General features: G+C 46.8%; 1 protein-coding gene across 2 annotated transcripts in view; it reads right to left on the reverse strand.

The window, feature by feature from the left end:
- MAF1 (MAF1 negative regulator of RNA polymerase III) overlaps positions 1–22,826 on the reverse strand; it is a 230,839-nt gene that overhangs the window by 115,245 nt on the left and 92,768 nt on the right. For both annotated transcript variants that reach the window (XR_013610438.1, XM_078686530.1), the window contains exon 4: positions 6,891–7,056. Coding sequence is in view for 1 of the 2 variants with exons in the window: in XM_078686530.1 (XP_078542656.1) it covers positions 6,891–7,056 (166 nt within the window). In the remaining variant the exon portion in view is untranslated. The remainder of the gene's footprint in view (positions 1–6,890; positions 7,057–22,826) is intronic.

The raw sequence follows: 22,826 nt of genomic DNA on the forward strand, positions 1-22,826 counted from the left end.
ATACCACCCTCCTTCTGGGCCAATTTCATGTTCGCCTTTATCTGATGTGCCCCCCCGTGAGGTTTTGGCTTAGAGTTATCCCCAAATACTCTATTGGGGTGTCACTTACGGGGGAGAGATGTGGGGCCACATTCCATCGTCCAATTTGCTAACCACAGAGAATAAATTTCTGAGGCAGGCGACAGCTCTTCCCCCTGAGCACCCCACTCCTGCCTTTGAGACTGGACCTGGGTCTGAGGCCTATTACGGAGGAACTAGGCCTTAAACCATTAACATTTTGGCGCAGTCTTTGGAGCAGTCAAGATCTTCCCTCCTATAGATCTGAGTTACAGGAATTTTTATCCTTACCTAATGCCACCAAGACCCCTTGGTTAAAATACATCAAGAGAACTTGCGAGACCCTTGGACTACCAGAACTATGGTCAGACCGGGAAAGCACAAGTATCAGGATTCCAAGGAAAGCGCTGTCCAGAGGATACTACGACAAAATGCTTCTTCAAACCCTGGATAGTGCACGAGAGGGATCTCTGACACACTGCTTTATTACAACTAAAGACTCGTACAACCTTGAAAGTGTTTTGGATGGCATGACCCCTGTCCTAACAAGAAAACTATTCCTGCAATGGAGGTACGGGACCCTCCCTTTATTGTCCTTTACCAAAGCATGGTCCTGCCGGTCTCCCACAGAGACGTGCCCGGCATGTGACCATACAAAGGAGAATAACGTGCATGTGATTTTCTTCTGTCGAGCCTACCAGAAAAGCAGGAAATTTTGGCTCGTCCCCCTTCTTAAAAACCTGGGTTTTAGAACATTTTTACCTGCATATAGAGTTCTAAAGACAGATTTATCGCCGCCAATTGTGTTTGCCTTGGCAAAATGTCTAACTGCAATGTGGCACACCCGAACCAGACTGATAAAGATGGCTGGAGACTCTTGAAAATTCTTAGTCCTCGACTCACTGCCACCCCTTTTATTATCATTCTCTTTTTAAATTTCCAACGTATTTAATACTAACGACTTACTATACTCTGGAATTTTAACTTGTGGTAATTTTGTATATCTTTTATGATCATGCGATCGAAATAAAGATTTGAAATTGAATTGATTTTCGGCTGCCCAGCTATTAGGTTTTTGGAGGACTAGCCGCCCTGCGACCTTACCCGTTGCATCTAATAAAGAAATGGGTCGATAACAGGCTGGGTCATTTCGTACCCTTTCTTGAAAATTGGAAGAAGGATTGAGGATTTCCATGAGGTAATTGGGCCTGTTTCATTAACTGCATTAAAGACCCTAGTGAGGATAGGGGACCACAAATCCAAATTATGTCTAAATATGTCAAGATGAACCCCATCAGGGCCAGGGGCTTTCCCACATTTCGATAACTTTAGTGCAGTCACTACCTTCTCGTGGGAGAAGCTGAGGTTGCTTCCATCTCGAGGTGCAGCAGGTACCTGTGTGGGTGCAGCTGTACCCCCCAAAATAGCTGAAAAATGGGTGACCCAAGTGCACTCATCCACTGCCACCTAGATTCTCGGGTTCAAATTAGGAATTGGTAAAAAAGGGAGTTTTAACTGTACGCCAAAAAGTGGTGGAGTCCCTTGCAAGGCAGCTTTTGTGCAGTGTCTCCCATAAGGTTTTTTGATCTCTAACTTACAGCGCTTTAGGGACTGATTATACTCCCTTCTAAGACAGACTATTTCTGATTTGTTTCTAATTGTGGCAGCATTGAACCAGCCCTTTTTTGGTTTCTTAGTTCCCTTTAATTTACTAAATAGTTCGTCATTAATTGTTTTAGTAATGGTCAGGAAACTATCTATAATTTTAATCAGGGGGAGAGTCAGCATTGAGGCATGTTTCTATTTGTGGTAGAGTGCGACTAAGAACTCTGCCTGTGAGTGCAACAGGATCCACGGTTTCCCACTTTATGGTGAAACCATTTAATTTGCCCATACTCAGTGCATCTTGGGTTAGTAGGGAGGGGGAGTTGCCAGTGTACAGGAGTCAGGCACTATGATAGTCATAGAGTTTGGGAAATGATCACTGGTTGGGTTAGTGCCTGTCAGAAAACAACCTATTTGGTCTGTCAAGACTTGAGAAACTAGGATGAAGTCAATCAAGGAGGAATGGCCTCTTCCACTAAACGTTGAAGAAAATGCTACTGGGGGAACAACAAGCTCATTTGCAAACCAGAGTTCTAAAGTCACTAGGATTTCCATTAAGGGGAGACCTAAAATGGAATGCGGAACATGGGTTAAATTTAAACCCCCCTCATCCACATTTTTTGGAGCCACTGTCCTTACAGAGACTAACATTAAAGTCCCCTCCCCAAATAAGATTAAATTGTTTATTCCTTATTTTTTTTCGTTCTACCAGTAGGTGACGGAGAATTTCCTCCAGGACAGGAAATGGACTACATAGTAAACCGCTTTTATATTTAGTATTAGTTTTAATATTTGGAAGTTTGGACCACTCACTACAACCTGTATGTTACTGATAGAAAGGTCGTTAGCGATATAAGTTGCTAAACCACCTTTTGATAAATCGGAAGTAGAGGGTTGGGCAGGACAAATAAAAGTTTTATACCCTTGAAGATGGAATTGGGTAGTGGACCATGTTTCCTGAAAGCACAGGATATTATGTTTCCGGATTTCAGAGAGCCAAGAGGGTGAATCTACCTTAAGTCTAAGGCCATTCCAAAATATCACGGAGAGATGCGTGGACCTCTGCTTTACGGGACCCACGGCCTCACCAGTGCTAGCGAAACCTGCTGCTTCGACGGCTAGAACAATACCTGAGGATTTGTCCGTCGTCTCACGCTGCAGGGGTAGTAAAGAAGCCTCTATAGTAGGCATGAGGAGTAGATTAGGGCTGACATTTACGTTTGGGGGTGATTTATGGCAGGCCAGTGCCCTAGAAACGGACATGGATTGTTCAGAGACCAACTTTGCGTTTAAAGACTTGTATTGAGTGGGCCCCTCCAATGGGCGGGCGATGCGTAGGAATGGTCCAGCCACCAGATAAGCTGTGTTGCTGGAACCAGCCTAGAGGCGGTACCTGCGACCAGCTAGGACGTTGGGGGTGGATAGAGAAGGGGGAGTTTGCCAGACCGGGTCTTGATACAGGGAAGTGCGGTTGAAAATTTGAGGTATCCGTTCTATGATACCGTTTAGAAATCCCAGAAGGATCCCCCACCAAGGCTTTCGGGTAAAAATAGCCAAGTTCTCTGGCCCCTATGCTACCCTCATTTTCACCCGTGTACCAATCTTTAATGAAACAAGCTGCCCTGTGGTCTCTGAAGTTTATAATGACTATGTCACCAGGAATTGTTTTGGGTCTCTTCTCCAGCCATCCTGCTCGTCGAACATGGAGAATTACTCCATTTAGATTTGGAGGTAATGGCCTGTGGGTTCGCAACCAGTATAGTCTTGTTCTTTAAGGCTTGATAATTTTCGAAGCTTCCGTCAGATATTTCAGGGACCCCGGTTAACACTATGACGTAGGGGTCCGCCTCGGGGGGGAATTTGCCTACGCCTACCAGTGTTCTGTCTTATCGCTGATGATGGAGGAATAGAGCGGTCATCGGGTGATTTGGTGTTATATGTGACCCTTTTGTCGCATTTGCTCTCACTTGATTTTGACTTTCCGCCAGCTCGGGTCTCTCTCGCTATTATTTTAGTATGTTCCCCTGTTGGTTTTGGGATTTGAGATCTCACAGGGTTATGGTTATGCGGAGTTGTGGGTTTTGAAGCTATCTGGGGAGTAGCTCTAGAAGATGGTATGGGCATTATTGCAGGGTTTGATTGATCTTTGGGTACAAGCTTATTCTCTACCAATATCTGCTCTATAGTACCCAGTTGTGTGGCTATTCTCTCAAGTCTCGACAACAGGGAGTAACAGTGACTTGAATACATTTTCCAGTGGACCCATGTTATCGGTGAGAACTAGATCATTCAATTTGGGAATGGGGGGAATTACAAAGTCAGGAGGTACAGGTATGTGTGGGGCAAGGCTGTTTTTCTTCCCAAAACTTAGGTGAGTATTCCTGCTCTTGTTGGTCTGTCAGGCCGATTACTTAAACCCTTTCTCCTCCGCTTTTTTGGTGGCTGACCTCGGATTTGGGGGGCGTTTAAGGTTGGTTTTGGAATTTGGACAGATTCTGCCTGAGGTGGTGATATTTCCAGTAGTGCATCAAATACAGTGTTATGGGTGCTACCTGGTTGCGAAGATAAGGTGTCAGGCAGGATCTGTACATCAGAGTTAGAAATAGAGTTACGCGGGGTTGTAAGGCGCGCGGGGTTGTTAAGGCGCTTATGGTTCTATCATTGGAATCTGCTGAGGTGGATCCCGAAAGAGAAGTGGAATGCTCTCATTTAGGGGTACCTCATGCCCCTCGTGGTCATAAATCGTGGCTGGTGAGGGTGGGGGGGGAAAACAGCATATTGTATGCCTCCGAGGGATGATCGCTTGGTTTTACATTGTTCCACAGAGTGGCGTCTCGCAGTGCGTCGCTCAGAAAGAGCAAGTTCTCGGTCAGCTGCTGATATTGAGCGGATGACAAAATTATCGAGCGTACCTCGTTTTTCACCACCAGGCGTCGATGGTTTGTCCTTAGTGGTTGACATCCTCGGTATCTATCCGTGGGATAAAAAGGGGGGTGGCCCAGCCCAGACTCCTCAGGCCTCTGAGGGCCACAGAGGGCCACAGAGGGCCCGCCCTTTGCCCGGGCTTAGCCCGGCGCACCCGCGACGCAGGAGTGAATGTCCGTTATATGCTACGCCTGGAGCTGTGGGCGTGGTGATGATCCTGGCCAGGTGGGCTTGGCAGAAGGGAGACTTGGGACTTGCAGTCCCCCGCAGATCGACAGCAAAGAGTTTCCAAATCCAGTATGCGCCACTCGCAGTACGACTGCTCTACAGCCCAGGTGGTCCTCACAAGCAAAAATAATCAGGCACGCTTTTTAGGCAAAGGGTTCTTTTTCTATATTTGGCCTCCTCTCTTCAAACTCCACGTTCAGTTCGACGCAGCGGCAGTCAATAAAAACATTCTCTTCTCCTCCCCACCCCCAAAACATCTCTTCTCTGCCACACCCCCCCCCCCCATATCATCTCCCCTTCCCCTTCGCCCCGCGCCGTATCCTTCGCCCACGAGCCGTATCCTTCGCCCTCATGCGCCTTATCCCCCTGTGCACGATCCGCTCCCCCACACCCCCCCAATGCAGTAGGGTTATTACTATATTAACTCTTCCTGGTCCCAGCAGCCCCTGGGACAGACTCCCATCCAATCCCAGTGCTGCTCTCATACTATGAGAACAGCGCAGTGAGTGGCCTGAGCAGGCTGGAAAGACGCTCTGCCCAGACCATAGATGCTGTGGTGTTTCTCCAGCCCAGCTGTTCAATGCAGCTTGGCTGGAGAAACCCAAGTGTGCATGTGTGTTTTGCCGGTTGAGATGGCCGGCCAAACACATATGCACACTTAGGGAGTGCACATAGCACTCCTCCTCCGCCCTCCCATGCCTACAGCTAGAACATAGTTTAATTTGTAATTTGCTGGCTCTGAGCCAGGCAGTGGGGCGACACTCCTCCGCTATCGCTACACAGGTTTCACACTCTGTGTTGGCCAGTGTGGGGATACTTGGTGAGGCACAGCAAGCAAAACCGAAAAGGGTGTCCGTTCGGTTAGGTAAACATCTTTAACAAGCAGTACGGAGGAGACAGTATGCCCGATACAGGCAACGTCCCGAAGGGCGATGGGTCGTGTCTAAACCGATGAGGTTTTAAAGCAGCACAGTGATAGTAAAGCACGATCAAAACAAACTATATTGTTGAAGACAGGATAGCACTGAAGTTTCGTACTGAAGGGAGTTCAACGCTGAGGAGAGGCACATACTTCCCAAATCGACGGTGGAGAGAAAATACTAACAAAGGAGTCGATACCCATGCTCAATATCCCCGAGAGGAGTCACCCTACCTCTTGACTCAAAACACTTGTTCGAAGAAAAACAACTTTGCACGACTCCGAAACCAAAACTAGATGGCAGGAGTATGCAGATCACATGTATCCACAGCCATACATGCCATTGAAGAGTATGTTACAATCACACCGCCAAGCCTGATGATGCCCAAACTAAAAGAGGAAATTATGAAATCAAACATTGGCGAATGGGCGAGTTTATGATGTTGACGGACACATGGCAAACAAAACTCAAATATCTAGGCTTCTCACTGGTCTGGCATAAACCTAATGAGCCCAATTTTCTAAAGGTTTTGTTTCAGATGTTAATTTCAAGCCTGGAGTAAGTTTTTTAAAATTACTTTACACTTTTACTGAACTTACACTGCACTTACTCCAAGACTCCTATCCTAACCATAGATAGCAGTAGCTGATATTTATGGGATTGGAACTAGGAGAAGAAACAACAAATGAACAGGGCAAATAGTATTCTTAATTGTGACGTAATGCAGTGCAAGAAACTCTGTATTGTGAAAGAAGGTATAGGTCAGGGTAAACGTGCAAATTAATACAGACCAAATTAGATTTACACCCTTACTTGGGGTGCTCGGAATTAAAACTCCACTGACTGTAGAATTCTAAAGTAATCCAGACAGCTTTCAAGCTTCATAAAATTTGCTAAGTGTGGGAGCATGAAAAATTATCAACAAGTTGTAAAGAAAAACATGGACTGAAAGACAAGAACATGTGTAAGGAAAAGGTCTTAAGACCGATGAAGCATACCGTACTTATCTTTAACAAGCAGCAAATCCAACCACTTCACTAGACAATTCATTTAAAGAATGTCCATGAATGATAGCAAACATTTCTGATTTTGGCAACTGCAAACTGTTAACATGTTAATTCCCCTGTTTTCCTCCACCAAAAATATTAAACTCACCCAGTTGAGGCTAGGCTCTCTGCTGAACTCATGGCTCTTTGCTGCACTGAAGTCGTAGTCCGGCCTAAAAGACTCGTTCAGCGTGGCAATCAAATAAAACAGTGTCTTCCTGCAGCATTTGTCACTGAGAGGGCTGTCTTCATCCCCACTCTGACTTTTACCTAGTCTATAAAAGAAAAACATTCATTAGCATACTGGTTACAACATGGTGCAAATAACAGCAATGAACAAGTTACTTCCCTTTAGTAGGAATATGCTACTTACCAGTATGCATCTGTTCTTGGCATGTAGGGCTGCTGACATTTATATCTATGCATTGATCGCCGCCGAGTGTTGGGTCCGGATGATTGCACATTGTTGTCCTGGAAGAGTCTTCGAAGTATCACGAGATAGGTGGCTCCTCCCTGGACTACAGTGCGCATGGGCATCCCCTCCATGCTCAGATTGTTTTTCGCCATTGTGGCAGAGATGGAGTGTGATAGAGTAAGTGATGACCATGCATGCGAATAATTATGTCAATGCTATAGCTGCGACAGGCACCGGGGAGGAGGGCGGGCGATATAAATGTCAGCAGCCCTACATGCCAAGAACAGATGCATACTGGTAAGTAGCATATTCCGTTCGAGGCATGTGGGCGGCTGAATTTATATCTATGCATAGAATAAATAGTAGTACCCTCTCTAGCGGCGGTTGCCCGTGCCAGCTGCAGCAGTCTGAAAAAGAGTTTTGAGAACAGCCTGACCTACAGCAGTTTGCTGTTTGGAGTGGACATCCACGCAGTAGTGCTTGGTGAATGTGTGTATGGTGGTCCATGTGGCTGCTCTACATATGTCCTCGAGGGGAATGTTACCTAGGAAAGCCATGGATGCCCCCAACTTGCGTGTGGAATGTGCTTTTGGGGGGATTGTTAACGTGCGTTTAGCCTTTTGATAACCGATTTGGTTGCATTTAACAATCCATCTGGCTATACCTGATTTAGAAATTGGGTTGCCCTTGTGCTGTGGAAAGAAGGCAACAAACAGTGGTTTCGTTTTTCTGAAATCTTTAGTCCTGTCTATGTAGTACAGGAGAGCCCTTTTAACATCTAGTGTGTGTGGTGCTCTGTCTGCCACTGGATCAGGATTGGGGAAGAACACAGGTAGTTCAATAGTTTGGTTAATGTGGAACTGTGACACTACCTTGGGCATGAATTTAGGGTTGGTGCGTAGCACGACCCTATTAGCATGTATCTGAATGAAAGGCTCCTGAATAGTGAGGGCTTGCAGCTCGCTAACTCGTCGTAGCGACGTAATTGCCACCAGAAAAGCCACTTTCCATATGAGAAATTGTATCTCACAAGAGTGAAGTGGCTCAAATGGTGGGCCCATGAGCCTGGTGAGGACTATGTTGAGGTTCCAGACAGGCGAAGGCGGGTGTCTTGGAGGAATGACACTTTTTAGTCCTTCCATAAAGGCTTTAATGGCCGGCACTCTGAAAAGGGATAGGTGCTGTCTATTTTGAAGATAAGCTGCCATTGCAGCTAAATGTATCCTGATGGAACTATGCGCTAGATTACACTTGTATAGGTGCAGCAAGTAACTTATGATATTTTGCGTGGAAGCGTCCAACGGATTTATGTTCTTATTGGAGCAATAGATAACAAAGCGCTTCCATTTGGCCGCGTAGCAGGCCCTTGTGGTAGGACGCCTAGCCTCCTTTATGCAGTCAGGGGGCAGGTTTAAGTAGCCAAACTAGGACTTCAGGAGCCATATTGCCAGGCTCAACTGCTGCGGATCCGGGTGCTGAATGTCTCCATGGCTCCGAGTGAGGAGACTGGGTGTGAGCCGTAGGCGCTCGTGGGGAACCACGGAAAGTTCTAGGAACGTGGTGTACCACGCTTGCCTTGCCCATGTTGGAGCAACCAGGATGAGCGTCATGGAGTGTTGCCTCAGTTTGCGTGCCACTAGCGGTATGAGTGGAGCTGGAGGAAAGGCGTACGCAAATCTGTTCGACCAGTTCATCCATATCACATTGCCCTGAGACTGCAGGTGTGGGAACTTGGCGGCGAAGGTGCGGCATTTTGCGTTTGTGTGTGGCGAATAGGTCTATCTCTGGATGACACCACCGACGGAAGTATGGTTGGAGCACTGAGGGATGCATCTCCCACTCGTGCATCTGATGGCTGTGTCTGCTGAGCAAGTCCGCCATCTGGTTGTCCTTTCCTGGGAGGTGTTCCACCATGAGGAACATGTTCCTTTGAATGGCCCACTTCCACATGCATTGTGCTAGGTGTGACAATTGTGGAGAGTGTGTCCCCCCCTGCTTTTGGATGTAATACATTGCAGTCATGTTGTCCGTCCGGATCAACACGACTGTTGCAGAGATGCAACTTCAATGCCTTCATCGCCATGAAGATTGCCATCAGTTCTAGTAGGTTGATGTGCATCTTCTGCTGTTGCGGTGTCCATAGTCCCTGCACTGTGTAATGGAGGACATGCGCTCCCCAGCCCTGGAGAGATGCGTCCATCATCAGTACTATTTGTGGTACAGGCTCTTGGAACGGTCGTCCCCTGCAAAGGTTTTGAGTGTTCCACCAATGCAGAGAGTTGTATGCACGACCGGTCACCAACACTAGGTCTTTTAGCTGTCCTTGAGCCTGGTTCCACTGGTGTGCTAAGCATTCCTGAAGCGGACGCATGTGTAGCCTCGCGTGCGGGACTATAAAGATGCAGGAGGCCATCATGCCTATCAGTGAGCGTGTTTATTTCTGCGCCCAGGTACTGCTGCACATGTGCGGGTTGAAGATGGGACTTTGGGTAATTGAGCGAAAATCCCAGACTGTGTAGAAGGTGGATTGTGCGGGACATGTGGTTGGCACACTGCTGGGCCGACTTTGCTTGTACCAGCCAGTCGTCCAGATACGGATAGACATGTATATGTTGTCTCCGAAGATGCGCGGCCACTGTCGCTAAACACTTTGTAAACACTCTGGGGGCTGTGGTGACCCCGAAAGGCAGGACCGTGAACTGGTAATGCTGGTTGTTGATGGTGAACCTGAGGTATTTTCTGTGACTGGGAATGTGGAAATAGGCATCCTTTAGATCTAGGGTTGCCAAGAAATCTCCTTGACTGAGTAACGGCAGAACTTGCTGTAACGTGAGCATGTGAAAGTGTTCTGATAGGATATATTGTTTTAGGGGCCTGAGGTCTAGAATGGGTCAGAGAGCCGTCCTTTTTTGGGATTAAGAAATACAGAGAGTACCCCCCCTGTTTCCTGTTGTTCTACAGGCACGAGCTCTATGGCCCCTTTTTGCAGCATGGATATGACTTCTTGCTGCAATAAGTGCATGTGCTCTGAGGACATAGGACGGTGCCTTGGGGGTATGTTGGGTGGAGTGGAGGTTAGTTCTAGACAATAACCGTGTTGTATAAGTTGTCTCACCCACCTGTCTGTGGTTATGCTTTCCCAGACTGGCAGGAACTGCTGGAGTCTCCCCCCGACCGGTGTTATATGGGCGGGGGGCAGTGACAAGACGTCACTGCTTGTTAGTGGCGGAGGATCTGGCATTATTATTTCCACGTCCCCTGCCTTTGGTGCTGTTTCCACGATATCCACCCCTATTGTTCTTGTTATAGGTGGTTTGTGTGCCTCCCTTGCTGTACTGGGCTTGTGACGCTTGTCCTCTTGAAGCTCCCCTGTTACCGGAGCGACGAAAGGAACCGCCCCTGAACTGCTGAGACTGCAGAGCCCCCATGGATTTCGCAGTTTGTGTCCTTTTTAATCCTCAAGAGTGGTGTCTACTTCAGGACCAAACAGGAAGTCAGGGTTTACTGGCTGATTGAGCAGGGTAGTCTGGATTTCTGCCTTAAATCCAGAGATGCGGAGCCAGGCATGTCTCCTCAGCATAACGCTAGTGTTTATGGCCCTAGCTGCCGTGTCGCCTGCATCTAGCGTGCACTTTATGGACGCGTTGGAGATTAACTTTCTCTCCTGTATAAGCATTTCTGCTCCCTCCTTCTAGGTATCTGGTAGGTGTTGCAGTAGCTGCTCTAAAGTGTCGTAGTGTGCCCGGTCATATCTTGCTAACAGGGCTTGGGTATTGGAGATTCTCCAAATATTAGCAGCCTGGGCAGCCACACGTTTCCAAGAGGCCTCCAAGATCTTGGATTCCTTGTCTGGCGTAGGAGCATCACCCGTTGTTTGCGAGTTCGCTCTCTTGCGAGCATTAGCCACCACCAAGGAGTCCAGTGGGAGTTGGCCCTTGATGTAGGTAGGGTCCACGGGCGCAGGCCGGTACTTCCGTTCAATTCTCGGGTTTACTACCCTTGCTTTAGTGGGTTCCTTAAAAATGTCACTGGTATGTTTGAGCACACCTTTGAGCATAGGCAGAGTTTTTATAGATCTTTCAGATGTGGAGAATGTATCAAAAAGGAAGTCTTCTTCCACGGGGTCAGCGTGCATATCCACGTCATGGTTATGTGACGCTCTTTCAATGAGGGCATTGAACGCAGCAGTGTCCTCAGTAGGCGAAGTCTTGACCGCATATGACGGAGTGTCAGGGGTGGTGTGTGGTTCATCAGGGTCAACAGTGTCAGCCCATGGCTGGGTCTCATCTTGATCTGTGTCCATGAGGTAGTTAAACTGCTCATCATTGTCCTCTTCCCCCACGTCCTCAGTGACTGTTGTGGGTGAGTAGGAATAGCCTTGCCCATGTGTGTATGGGTTCAAAAAGAATTGGGGAGGTGGTGGAGTCTTCTTTTTTAGTGGTATCTTGTAAGGCTCCATAGATGTTTCAGGTCTGATTTTCCGTTTGTAAACGGTGAGCCTGACCTGATTCGGAGTCGATGTATAACTTCGACTGCTCGTCGTAGCTTGGTTGCTGGAAATGCACGTCTTAGGTTCGAGGCTGGGCGGGTGCAGCTACTGATGTGGACTTGGACGAGTCTGTAGCCTTTTGGAGTTGCACAGCCTTAGGTCTAGCCGTTGGGGGCAGGCAGTATTTGATAGGCGCCGAAGGCATCGGCGACGGATTGACCTGCTTCGAAGACTTCGACCCGACCGACTCCCACTGGTCCGCGTGTTTGTGCGTTTTCGCCGACGCGACGCTGCGGAGCAGGGACGCTTGTGATGGTGGAGGAGGATTTGTCCTTCGAACCTATGGTGGTTTTTGGCTCGAAGGCCTTGACCAGCTGCGGCTTCTGGATCGACGGCATTTTGGGCCTTGAGTCCTTTGGAAGAGTCGCCATCTTTGGAGCCGGGCCTCGACGTCGACATTAGCGTGACGTGTTTAACAGCAGACACAGGCCTTGTCGCTCCGATCTTCAGGTCGACGCCCCCTGTCGACTCCGAGGGGTCGGGCCCCTGTTTTGACTTGGACGGCTCCGAAGTCTTCGAGCCGATGGTTGTAGTCAACACTTTCGGTGTCGATTTTTCCACTGAGAGTGGTCGATCTACCGATGGCTCTTTGGAAATGTTCTTAGTCGGGCCTGGAAGCGGGACTAGAGAACGTTGTTGAAGATCTTGGCTAAGGCCTTCCGGCGATGCCTCGACCTGAGCCGTGGAAGAGTCTGTATGGGGCCCCGCTACTGCGGTTGGGCCTAGTTCCTCGCTTGAGTCGTCGTCGACGGCTCCGAGAGGTTGTGCTTCGTCTCCTACCTCGATGATGTCTTCATCATGGACGTAGAGTGGTGATGCACCGTTACATCGCAACTTTTACAACGGGAGTCTTTTACAACGGAACTTTTACAACGCAGGATCCATTACATCGGATGCCATTACAACGCATGGCATTACATCGTAAGTATTTAATTTTTTTAAATTTTATTAATATTAATTATAATTAAATATATTTATTTATGTTTTTTAATATTATTAATTTATTATTTATTATATTAATTAAAGTAATTTTTTAAATAAATACAGGTGTACAGGGGTGTTTTTAGGTTTCAGGGTAGGGTTTGGGTTTTGGGGTACAGGGGTGTTTTTAGGTTTCAGGGTAGGGTTTGGGTTTTGGGGTACAGGGGTGTTTTTAGGTTTCAGGGCAGGGTTTGGGTTTTGGGGTACAGGGGTGTTTTTAGGTTTCAGGGTAGGGTTTGGGTTTTGGGGTACAGGGGTGTTTTTAGGTTTCAGGGTAGGGTTTGGGTTTTGGGGTACAGGGGTGTTTTAGGGTTCAGGGTTGGGTTTGTGCTTAGGGCTAATTAAATTATATTTACCATTTATAAATTAATTCAAATATATTTATTAAATTAATTATATTATATTATATTACTTACATTTTTTAATTAAATTAATTAAATACATTATTTTAATTAATTTATTTTAATTATAATTTTTTAAAATATTTAAATTAAATTAATTTCATTATATTAATTAATTAAAATTAATTAAAATTTTTATTAAAATTAAATAAATAGATTTAAATTTATTAAATTAAATTAATTACTATTTTAAAATGTATTTTAATTAAATTAAATTAATTAAATTAACTTAATTACATTTTTTTAAAAAAGATATACTTACCTATACTTACAATGTAATGCCATGCGTTGTAATAGCATCTGCTATGTAATGCCATGCGTTGTAATGGCATCCGATGTAATCGATCCTGCGTTGTAAAAATTCCGATGTAACGGAATGCGTTGTAAAAAACCGCGTTGTAGTGACACCAATCCACGTAGAGTTGGTCCTCGTTGTAGGTGGAGTCTGGCTCCGACGCGAGGTCCGAGTGTTCCGGTTCATCGTCTTGTACATGTTCCTCCTTGTCACCACCGAAGATGTTTTCTGGGTCTGGTGCCGATTCACGTGCCGACTGTCGTGCCGCGTGTCGAAGACTGAGAGTTTTCTTCGACCTGAACTTCGAACAGGCCATGCAACTGGCCTCGTCGTGATCTGGTGAGAGACATTTGTTGCACGTCGATGTGGGGATATTTAGAGTTGCAGACGGGGCAGCGCTTGAACGGGCTCCGTTCCATTGTCGATCGTCGACGGGCCTTTGGCGTCGAAGACTAAGAGTCTCCCGAAGACTAGTTCAAAGAACAGGAAGCTGAAAGGCACCGAACGAAAGACAATACCGACGCTCCTAAGGCCTTTTGGCCTCGAAAAAGAGTAACTATTATAATTTCCGAACGTGAGTTAAGAAGTACATCCAAACCCAATGGCGGAAAAAACCAATCTGAGCATGCGCACTGTAGTCCAGGGAGGAGCCACCTATCTTGTGATACTTCGAAGACTCTTCCAGGACAACAATGTGCAATCATCCGGACCCAACACTAGGCGGCGATCTATGCATAGATATAAATTCAGCAGCCCACATGCCTCGAACACAATGTATCTGGTAGACACCTATTTTTGTTGTAGATTCCTAACCTTAGAATTTCCTCCAGGCGTCAGACTGGATCCAGAGATTTTTTCTTCAGCACTTTTCACTTACTCTGCCTTGAGTAAGTGAGAACATGTAAAATGCTCTTGCTTACTCGAAGCAGAACAGGATTGCATTTGGCCAGAAGGAGCTGCATGTTTAGCAGCTCCCTTGGGGGAGGGGAACGCACGAGCTGCATGTTTAGCAGCTCCCTTGGGGGAGGGGACCGCAGCAACCCGCCAGAGGCCCAGCTGCTTTTCTCCACCACTCTGCAAATGAGTCCTCTGGGGCACTGCTGGTTGGGGATGAAGTCCTCTTGGCTCCAGAGGGTCCTTGGGGGCCAACAGGCCTTTTTGTTATGTCCAGTAAGTCCTACACAGGGGTGGGGGGGGGACTGATGAGGTCTTAGAAGGCCATATACCGTTTCTCCACCACACTGCAAACGTGCCTCCGGGCACACTAGTAGTTGAGGAATGAATTCCACTTTACTCCTGAGGGCCTCAGGACTAAAGTGAACTTCTTCTCCCAAACAGTAGAGCAGCGGAGAAAGGGGGCGTGGCATCTGCGACCTGAGCAATCCAGCTGTGTGGGTCACTAATACAGTCATCGACATATCCACTCATACACCCATACAGCCACTCACACACTGAGTCAGTCACCCATAGCTACACACACCTAGTCTTTCACCCATAGAGCCAATCACACACACACTTACTCATACAGATACTAACGCACTCACTCACCTATAGTCACTTGCACAAGCATACATTTGCCCATACAGCCACTCTCACATTCACTCAATTATACAGTCACTCATACCCCATCACTCACCTATACTGCCTTTCACATACCCAGTTACTCACCCATATACCACTGACACATTCACTTACTCACCCACACAGACATACACACACTCACCCATGCAGCCCCTCACAAAAGCATTTGCTAACCCTTACAGCCACTGACTCATCCACTCATGCACTGTATCAACAGTTCCAACGCTAGTACAAATAGCAATGAGGACTATGGGCATCCCTGCCTGGGACAGTGAGAGATTGGGTAGGAGTCCAAGATGTAGGAACTGGTTTGAGCATGCGCGGAGAGTGGGATATAGTAATCTTACATCGGATGTGTAATTTGGGTGGACCCTAAAGCATTGGAGAGTAGCAAACAGGAAGTCTAATGCCTGCTGGATGTCTAAGGAGAGACAGCCAGGTGAAAGTGTATTGGCCTCGCGCTCTATCCAGGACAAGAGATAGCAGGCGCATATTGAGGGAGGTATTGCGGTTGGGGACAAATCTGCATTGATCCACATGGATGATCTTAGGGAGTAGAGGGAGAATTTGTTTTGCGAGGACCTTATTGATATTATACTCTATGCTAAGGCACAATAGTGGTCTATGAGTTCATATTAGAGGGTGGCTTGCCAGGCTTCTATAAAGAGGAGCAACAGTTCAGAGAATGAGGTGCCGCAATGTGCTAGAGGTGTGGGAGTCCAGCAGGGTATGTCCGTCAAAGGCAATGTGGGAGAGCTGGTCTGACTGCCAAATATTGAGGCAGTTGGGTGCCCTCGCAGAGTGCATCAATTGGAATTCTACCCTGTAACACTGCTGGCAGCAGCAAGCAGTACCACTACCCAGGCATCTGGATACAGTAACGGCAGGCTCACAGAGAGGAGGTCCTCAGCTGCACAACCCTATTGAGTGTAAATATCAGTACCAGCTGGTAGGGGTAGCTCACAGTTAACTGTGCAGAGCTGCAGGGACAGGTACAAGGCTCCATGTGTGCCCACAACGATGACCGCCCCTCCCCTGCAATGCGCGCAAATCAGCAGGACTAACAAGGAGGGCCATAAGGAGTAGGGTCAAGAGTGATTTGCATATGGCTTGGTCCAAACTGGGGTTGCATGGTGAGCAAAAGAACCATGGATTTAAAAAAGATCTAACAGAGTGAAAATTTGATTTGTTTCACATTCCGTCCACCGTTTGTCTGCGTCGGGTATGTTCAGACGTGGGTCCCGGGCACACTGAGCCACTGGATTCGGGGTGATATCGCGAAACAGTTCCCAATGCTGGTTTCTGGGCCAGGGAGGACCTGGCTCGGCAGTTCGGGCTGGACTGTTCCCATGAGGAGCAGGATAAAGACTGATTTGCATATGGCTGGGTCCAAACTGGGGAGGCATGGAGAGCAAAAGAACAATTGGTTTAACCCAGATCTCCTGACTGGAGAACAGGGGCCTCAGCTGGAGCTCCATGCCAATGTGGATATCTTGGATCCTGGATTGCCGGATGCCCCCATCCTTCCTTCCCCACTTCAGAATGCTCATGGGAAAAGGGGGGAGGCCGGGGGTTGGAATACGAGCTCCAGAAAGAAATGCGTACCTTACCTGTAACTGTACTTATCCAGTATTGGTGTCTTTCATAGATTCACATGCCTGAATCATTCACAGTCATCGGGATGGGAGTCTCCGGTACATAAAGTAATGTCCTATTAGACATATAGAGCAACAAGGCCCAAAGGCCTCACATTAGTAAGGTATCCATGTCCTTTTGTAAAAAGGACTAAACTCTAGAGAAGAGCCAATCAGCTATCACCTCCCTCTAGAACCCTCCTGGACGGACCCCCAGTCCCTCAGATTTTCGGAAGCACCATGCTAAGTAAGTGCACCACCGAGAGAATTAGAGGAGTCCTTTCAGGGAAGGCGGGAGGGTTGCATGTGAATCTATGAAAGACACCAATACCGGATAACTGCAGTTACAGGCAAGTAACACATTTCTTATCCAGTATTAGGGGTGTCTTTCATAGATTCACATGCCTGAATCAGAGTACCAAGCAATGATAAGCACATTTCGGATGGTATAGAATATACAAGTCATTAGATAATAACATATCAAGTGATTGTAAGCACAAATACCATCAAACAATACAATAAAGAAATGTGCGTTTATGAGAAAGGATGGTGGTATGAAGAGCAGGCTCACCTCTACCGAAACAGATGAAGTACTGCTTGTCCCACTGTAGCAACTTTCATGAGTTCAGTATCCAGGTAGTAATGCCAAGTGAAGGTATGTGGCGACTTCCATGTTGCCGCTCTGCAAAAGTCTTTGCTAGGCACACCTGAGAAAAAGCGCCATAGATGTAGACATCCCTCTAGTAGAGTGGGCTCGTACTTTAGATCTCAGAGGTTGCCCCGCCTGTTCTTGACAGAATGAAATGACTGCAGAGATCCAGCGAGAAATACTTTGCTTAGTGAGTGAAAGGCCCTTCCTGGGTCTACTGTAAGCCACAAAGAGCTGGTTGGATTTACGGAACGATTTGGTCTTTTCAATGTAAAATTTTAGGCAGCGTTTAAGGTTCAAAGAATGTAGCGTTCTTTCTGCCGCAGTCTGGGGATTTGGAAAGAAAGAGCGCAAGACTACAGGCTTGTCGAGATGGAAGTCCGACGGGACTTTTGGTACAAATTTGGGATTTGTTCATAAAATATTACCCTGTCTTGTTTGAATTGAAGAAAGGGCTCCTGAATTGAGAAGGCCTAGAGCTCACTTACTCGTCTTGCATAAGTAAGTGCGAGAAGGAGTGCCATCTTCCAAGAGAGGTATTTTGTGTACCGGCTCAAAGGGATGCTTCATGAGCTGATTAAGGACTGTGTTAAGTTGCCAGGTAGGCAGTAAAGTTTTCACATGCGGAAAAGTCCTTAGAGATCTTTAAGAAACTGTTAGATCAACCTGTGAGACCAGAGAGAAGGACCAGTAGGAGATCTCCTGTAACAGGATGTAGCCGCAAGTGGACTCTGATGGAGGCAAGAGCAAGGCCAGAGTTTGCCAGATGGAGAAGGTAAGGCAGTATTTGTTCTGGAGAAGAAGAAAAAGGATGTATCTTCTGAGTTTTACACCAAATGCAAACCCTCTTCCATTTTAAAGAGTATGTCCTGTTGGTAAAGTCTGCTCGTGCTCGAGCAAGAATGGCCCTACAATCTGGCGGAATATCTAAATTCTGAAGTTCTTTGAACTCAGGAGCCAAGCGGATAATCTGAGTGATGCCAGATTCAGATGCTGGACTTGCTTGCTGTTCATCGTGAGAAGAGATGGCAACTGCTTCAACCGTATTGGCGGTTCCAGAGAAAGAAGGTGTTGTTCTGTGAACCAATGTTGGCGTGGCCAAGTTGGGGCTTTTAGAATAAGCGTACAAGGCTTCGCTTTCAATTTCCTAAGGACTCTCGGAATCATTGGAAATGGCGGAAAGGCGTATGCAAAGACGTTGCACCAAGCGATCGAAAATGCATTCCCTAGTGACCCTTTCTGGGGATGCCAGCTTGCGAAGTGTTGGCAATTGGCGTTGTATTTTGTGGCGAATAGGTCGATTAGAGGAGTGCCCCAACATGAGAATATTTGGTTGAGGATCCCCTGATCCAATTTCCACTCGTGAGACGTTGTCTGCTGGCTGCTTAGTGAATCAGCTAGCACATTGTCCATGCCCGGAACATACTCCGCCCGAAGGGAGATATTGTGCAGATCAACCAGTTCCAGATTTTCTGCGACTTGCGAGAGAGTGTTAGAGAGCGAGTCCCTCCCTATTTGTTGAGATAGTGCATTGCCGTTGTATTGTCTGTATGTACGAGCACTATAGAATTCTTGATTCTTGGGAGAAAAGCTTGAAGGGCGAGGAAAACCGCCCGCAGCTCGAGAAGATTTATATGAAGTCCTTTTTCGAAGGGGGGACACTTTCCGCAGATCTTGGAAGGTTTCCCAGCCTCCCAGTGAGGAGTCTGTTGTGCTGATATGTGGTGAAGCTGGAAGCAAGAAGGTCAAGCCTTTAGAGAGATTCTGAATAGACATCTACCATTGTAGAGCCGTGACCATCTGAGTAGTCATTTTTATGAGATCGTCGAATGACCCTGTGCATTGGACCCATTGTGCCGAGAGCACCTCTTGGAGAAGAGGCCTCCGCAGGCAGCAGTGAGGAACTAGTAGGATACATAATGACATCATTCCCAGTAGGGACGTGAAGAGGCGAACCGTTAAGGTTCTCTTTGAAGCTACAAGAACAGCCAGTGCCAAAAGCTTGTCCTTTCTCTCTTATGATGGAAAAGCTTTTTTCAGTTGTGTGTCGAGGGTAGCGCCTAGGATGTTTATACGCTGAGAAGGCAGAAGGACTGATTTTTCCCGATTGAGTGCGAGTCCTAAACGATTGAAAAGTTGTAGACAAGCGTTGGAAGACCTGCACAAGTCTTCTAGGGATGGAGACTTGATCAGCCAGTCGTCCAGATATGGAAAAACTTGATGGTACTGCTGTCTGAGATATGCAGCCACTTGAGAGGCACTTCGTAAAGATGCGAGGTACAGACTTGAGCCCGAAAGGAAGGACGCGAAATTGAAAGTATCTGCCCGCTACTACAAATCTTAAGAATTTTTTGTGATTTCTGTTTATCGGGATGTGAAAGTAAGCATCCTGAACGTCCAGAGACACCATGTAATCCTCTACATCTAGAAGTTGTAAGACCTCCTGCATTGTTACCATACAAAACGACTGCATTTTTAGGAATTTGTTGATTGCTCGGAGGTCTAAAATTGGCCTCAATTTCTTCTCCTTTTTCTGAATTAGGAAGAAGCGGAGTAAAATCCTTTCCCTCGCTGAGACATAGAAAAAGTCCTATCGCCCCCTTCTTGAGCATAAGATAAATCTCTCAGAGAAGCAGACGTACATTTTTGTGTAGCATAGGTCGGGGAGGGGTTTGGGGAGGTATGTGAACAAATTCCAGCGAATGGCCAAACTGAACTAATTGTAGAACCCAAAGGTCCGTGGTAATTTTTTAAGAAATGGGAAATCCTTCCTCCAACCTTTGAGGGTGGAGATGAATTGGAGACTGGCTAAAGTGAAGGGTCATTGTCTATGAGCGTTGCCTTTTCATTGGCCTTTACCACAAAAGGACGTTTTGCCATAAGAGGATTGTTGGTGCTGCTGCTGGCGCTGCTGACACTGTGGCAGATATGCTGCCCAGAAGAGTAGGATGACCGATATTGTTAATCCCCTTTAAAAGAGGACTGTCCTCTCCCTCTTGAGCCATGAAAGGATGGACTTTTGAATTGTAGAGTCTTCAATGCTCTGGCAGTGTCTGTATCCTTGTTTATACTCTGGAGCGCCTCATCAATTTGCGGCCTGAATAGAAATTGGCTATCATAAGGCATATCTAAGATTTTTGTCTGTACCCAAGGACGAAAGGAAGTTGCCTTCAACCAGCCTTGCTGTCTCAATACTGCTGCTCCGGCAAGCTGGCGAAACCCTGTTGTTGTGACATCCATCGCGCAGTCTATCATCTCTGACGCGGAGCGTTCACCTTCGAGCAATATTTTCTTTGCCTCTTCCTTGGATTCCTCAGGTAAGGCCGCTACATATGGGGCTACGTCTGCCCATAACTGTCTATTGTAACGCCCCAAAGCGCTAAGGCATTGGACGCCTTTACTGTCAATGCAGACATTGATGAAAAACGCTTTCCAATGTTGTCTAACCTTCGGCCTTCTTTATCCAGCAGAGCGGTTATCGGGGCAGAAAGATCTTTGGACTTCTTCTGAGCCGCCTGTGTAACTACAGAGTCCAGCTTGGGATATCCTATTAAACAAGCCGGCGCATAATCAGGTGCCCTGTATTTTTTATCCAAGCGAGGTAACACCAGAGATACGGAGGAGGGGTTTTGCATAATTTTAACACCTTGTCCCCACAGGTATTCTATTACGAGTATCGATTTCACTGATTTTTTGAAAGGCTTCTTAAAATCATATAAGAAGCAGTCCTGCTGGAGAGAAACCATGGAAATTTGAAAACGTTGAGCTGCCCTCAACGACATTATGGAACCCTCCAATGTCTCCGGGTGGCGAGTCTGCTTGTGCAGGTACTGGAGAAGCAGGGCAGGGAATGACAGTCATCCCATTCATCATGGTTAGACTGAGTGTCTTGAAGCTCTCCCTCTTCATGTTGGTCCTCTTCCTCATCAATAGACGGAGGATGTGATACCGGATCCGGTGGCACATTTATTTATTTATTTATTTATTCAAAGTTTTATATAGCGCGAACAGGATCCTTACAGATATCAGAGCGCTTCACAAAGACAGGGTAGGGGCAGTAGAGATAATGGGAACAGTATAATAGTCAATAACATGGTAATAACATGGATAATAAAAACATACATAAAACCAATCCAAATACATTTAAAGGTGGAGGCCGTGGTCTTGGTGAGGGTTGAGGTGTAGAAGACTTTGGAAGCCTTTGTTTGTAATCGGTAATTAGGTCCTGCAAGTCCGAGACTAAAGAGGCTGGAAGGCAAACCATTGGTGGAGGAGGCGGATGAAATTCTTCCTCCTGTTCTTCCTCATCTGAGGTCTCCTGATATTTCACATTAAGTTCAGAGGGGCTTGTCGCAGTTTGGAACATGTCCCAGTCATCTGAATCCTCCTCTTCTTGGCGATGTTAGAGCCGGCGTCAGTGTCTTTTTCGTAATTTTCAGATGCACATATCTGCTCTTGAGACTTGGATCCATGGTTGTCGACGAGCCCGTCGACGGAGTGGTCGTAGCCGGTGGAGTTATCGTCGACAGGGCTGTCATCGATACTGATGTCATCGCTGGAGATCTCGTCGACGACGTCTTTGTTGTCCTCGTCGACAGTGGCGTAGAGGTCGACGATGTCTTAGTCGTCGAGCTAGTCGACGACCCAGCCGAAGTAGATACATATAATGCTGTTGACACAGCTCTCCACGCTGCTGAAGTCGTTGTCGACCGAGTAGAAGCAGGCTTCTTGAAGGTGGGGACTTCCTGAGAGGTCACCTTCGATGGAAGAGCCTTGGAGTGGACCTCTGAAGACTTTTGTGTCTTCTTTTGAGAAGGCTGAGCCGAAGGGGCCAGGAGAAGCCACCATTGGTCTTTTTTGAGAAGTCTTAGTTTCTTTTGAAGATTCCAGCTGGTCCCAGTCTTTCAGCCTTTGAAGCCAGATTAAGAGGTGTCCCTCACGATCTTGGAGGGTTTTAGCGGAGAAGGTACGACCTATCTTGCAATCCTTGGAAAAATGGTCTGGATAAAAGCAATATAGACAGTCTTGATGTTGGTCATCTATATGTAGCCTTTTCTTCCCACAGGAACCACAGGGCCTAAAAAGACCCTTTTTGGTGTCTCAGCCATGAAGATATGGAGAACCACAGTCCAGAATATCCAAAAATATCACCAGAGAAAACTGAAAACCCAGTTGAGAAGAAAACTGATCAGAGGAGACTCCCTTAGCACGACGTGCGGTAGAAAATCTGAGGGACTGGGGCTCCTTCCAGGAAAGTTCTGGAGGGAGGTGATAGCGGATTGGCTCTTCTCTAGAGTTCAGTCCTTTTTACAAAAGGACATGAATATGTTACTAATATGAGGCCTTTGGGCCTTGTTTCTCTATATGTCTAACAGGACATTACTTTATTTATGTACCGGGGACTCACAATGATTCAGGCATGTGAATCTATTAAAGACACCTCTAATACTGGATAATTTGGTTTCTACATCTGAAACTCTCAAAGGCTTTTTCATTCATAGAAAGGTACAACAGGGTGCCACAACTCACCAATATCAGGA

The sequence above is a fragment of the Lissotriton helveticus genome, chromosome 4_1 (genome assembly GCF_964261635.1).
Source record: "Lissotriton helveticus chromosome 4_1, aLisHel1.1, whole genome shotgun sequence".
NCBI lineage: Eukaryota > Metazoa > Chordata > Amphibia > Caudata > Salamandridae > Lissotriton > Lissotriton helveticus.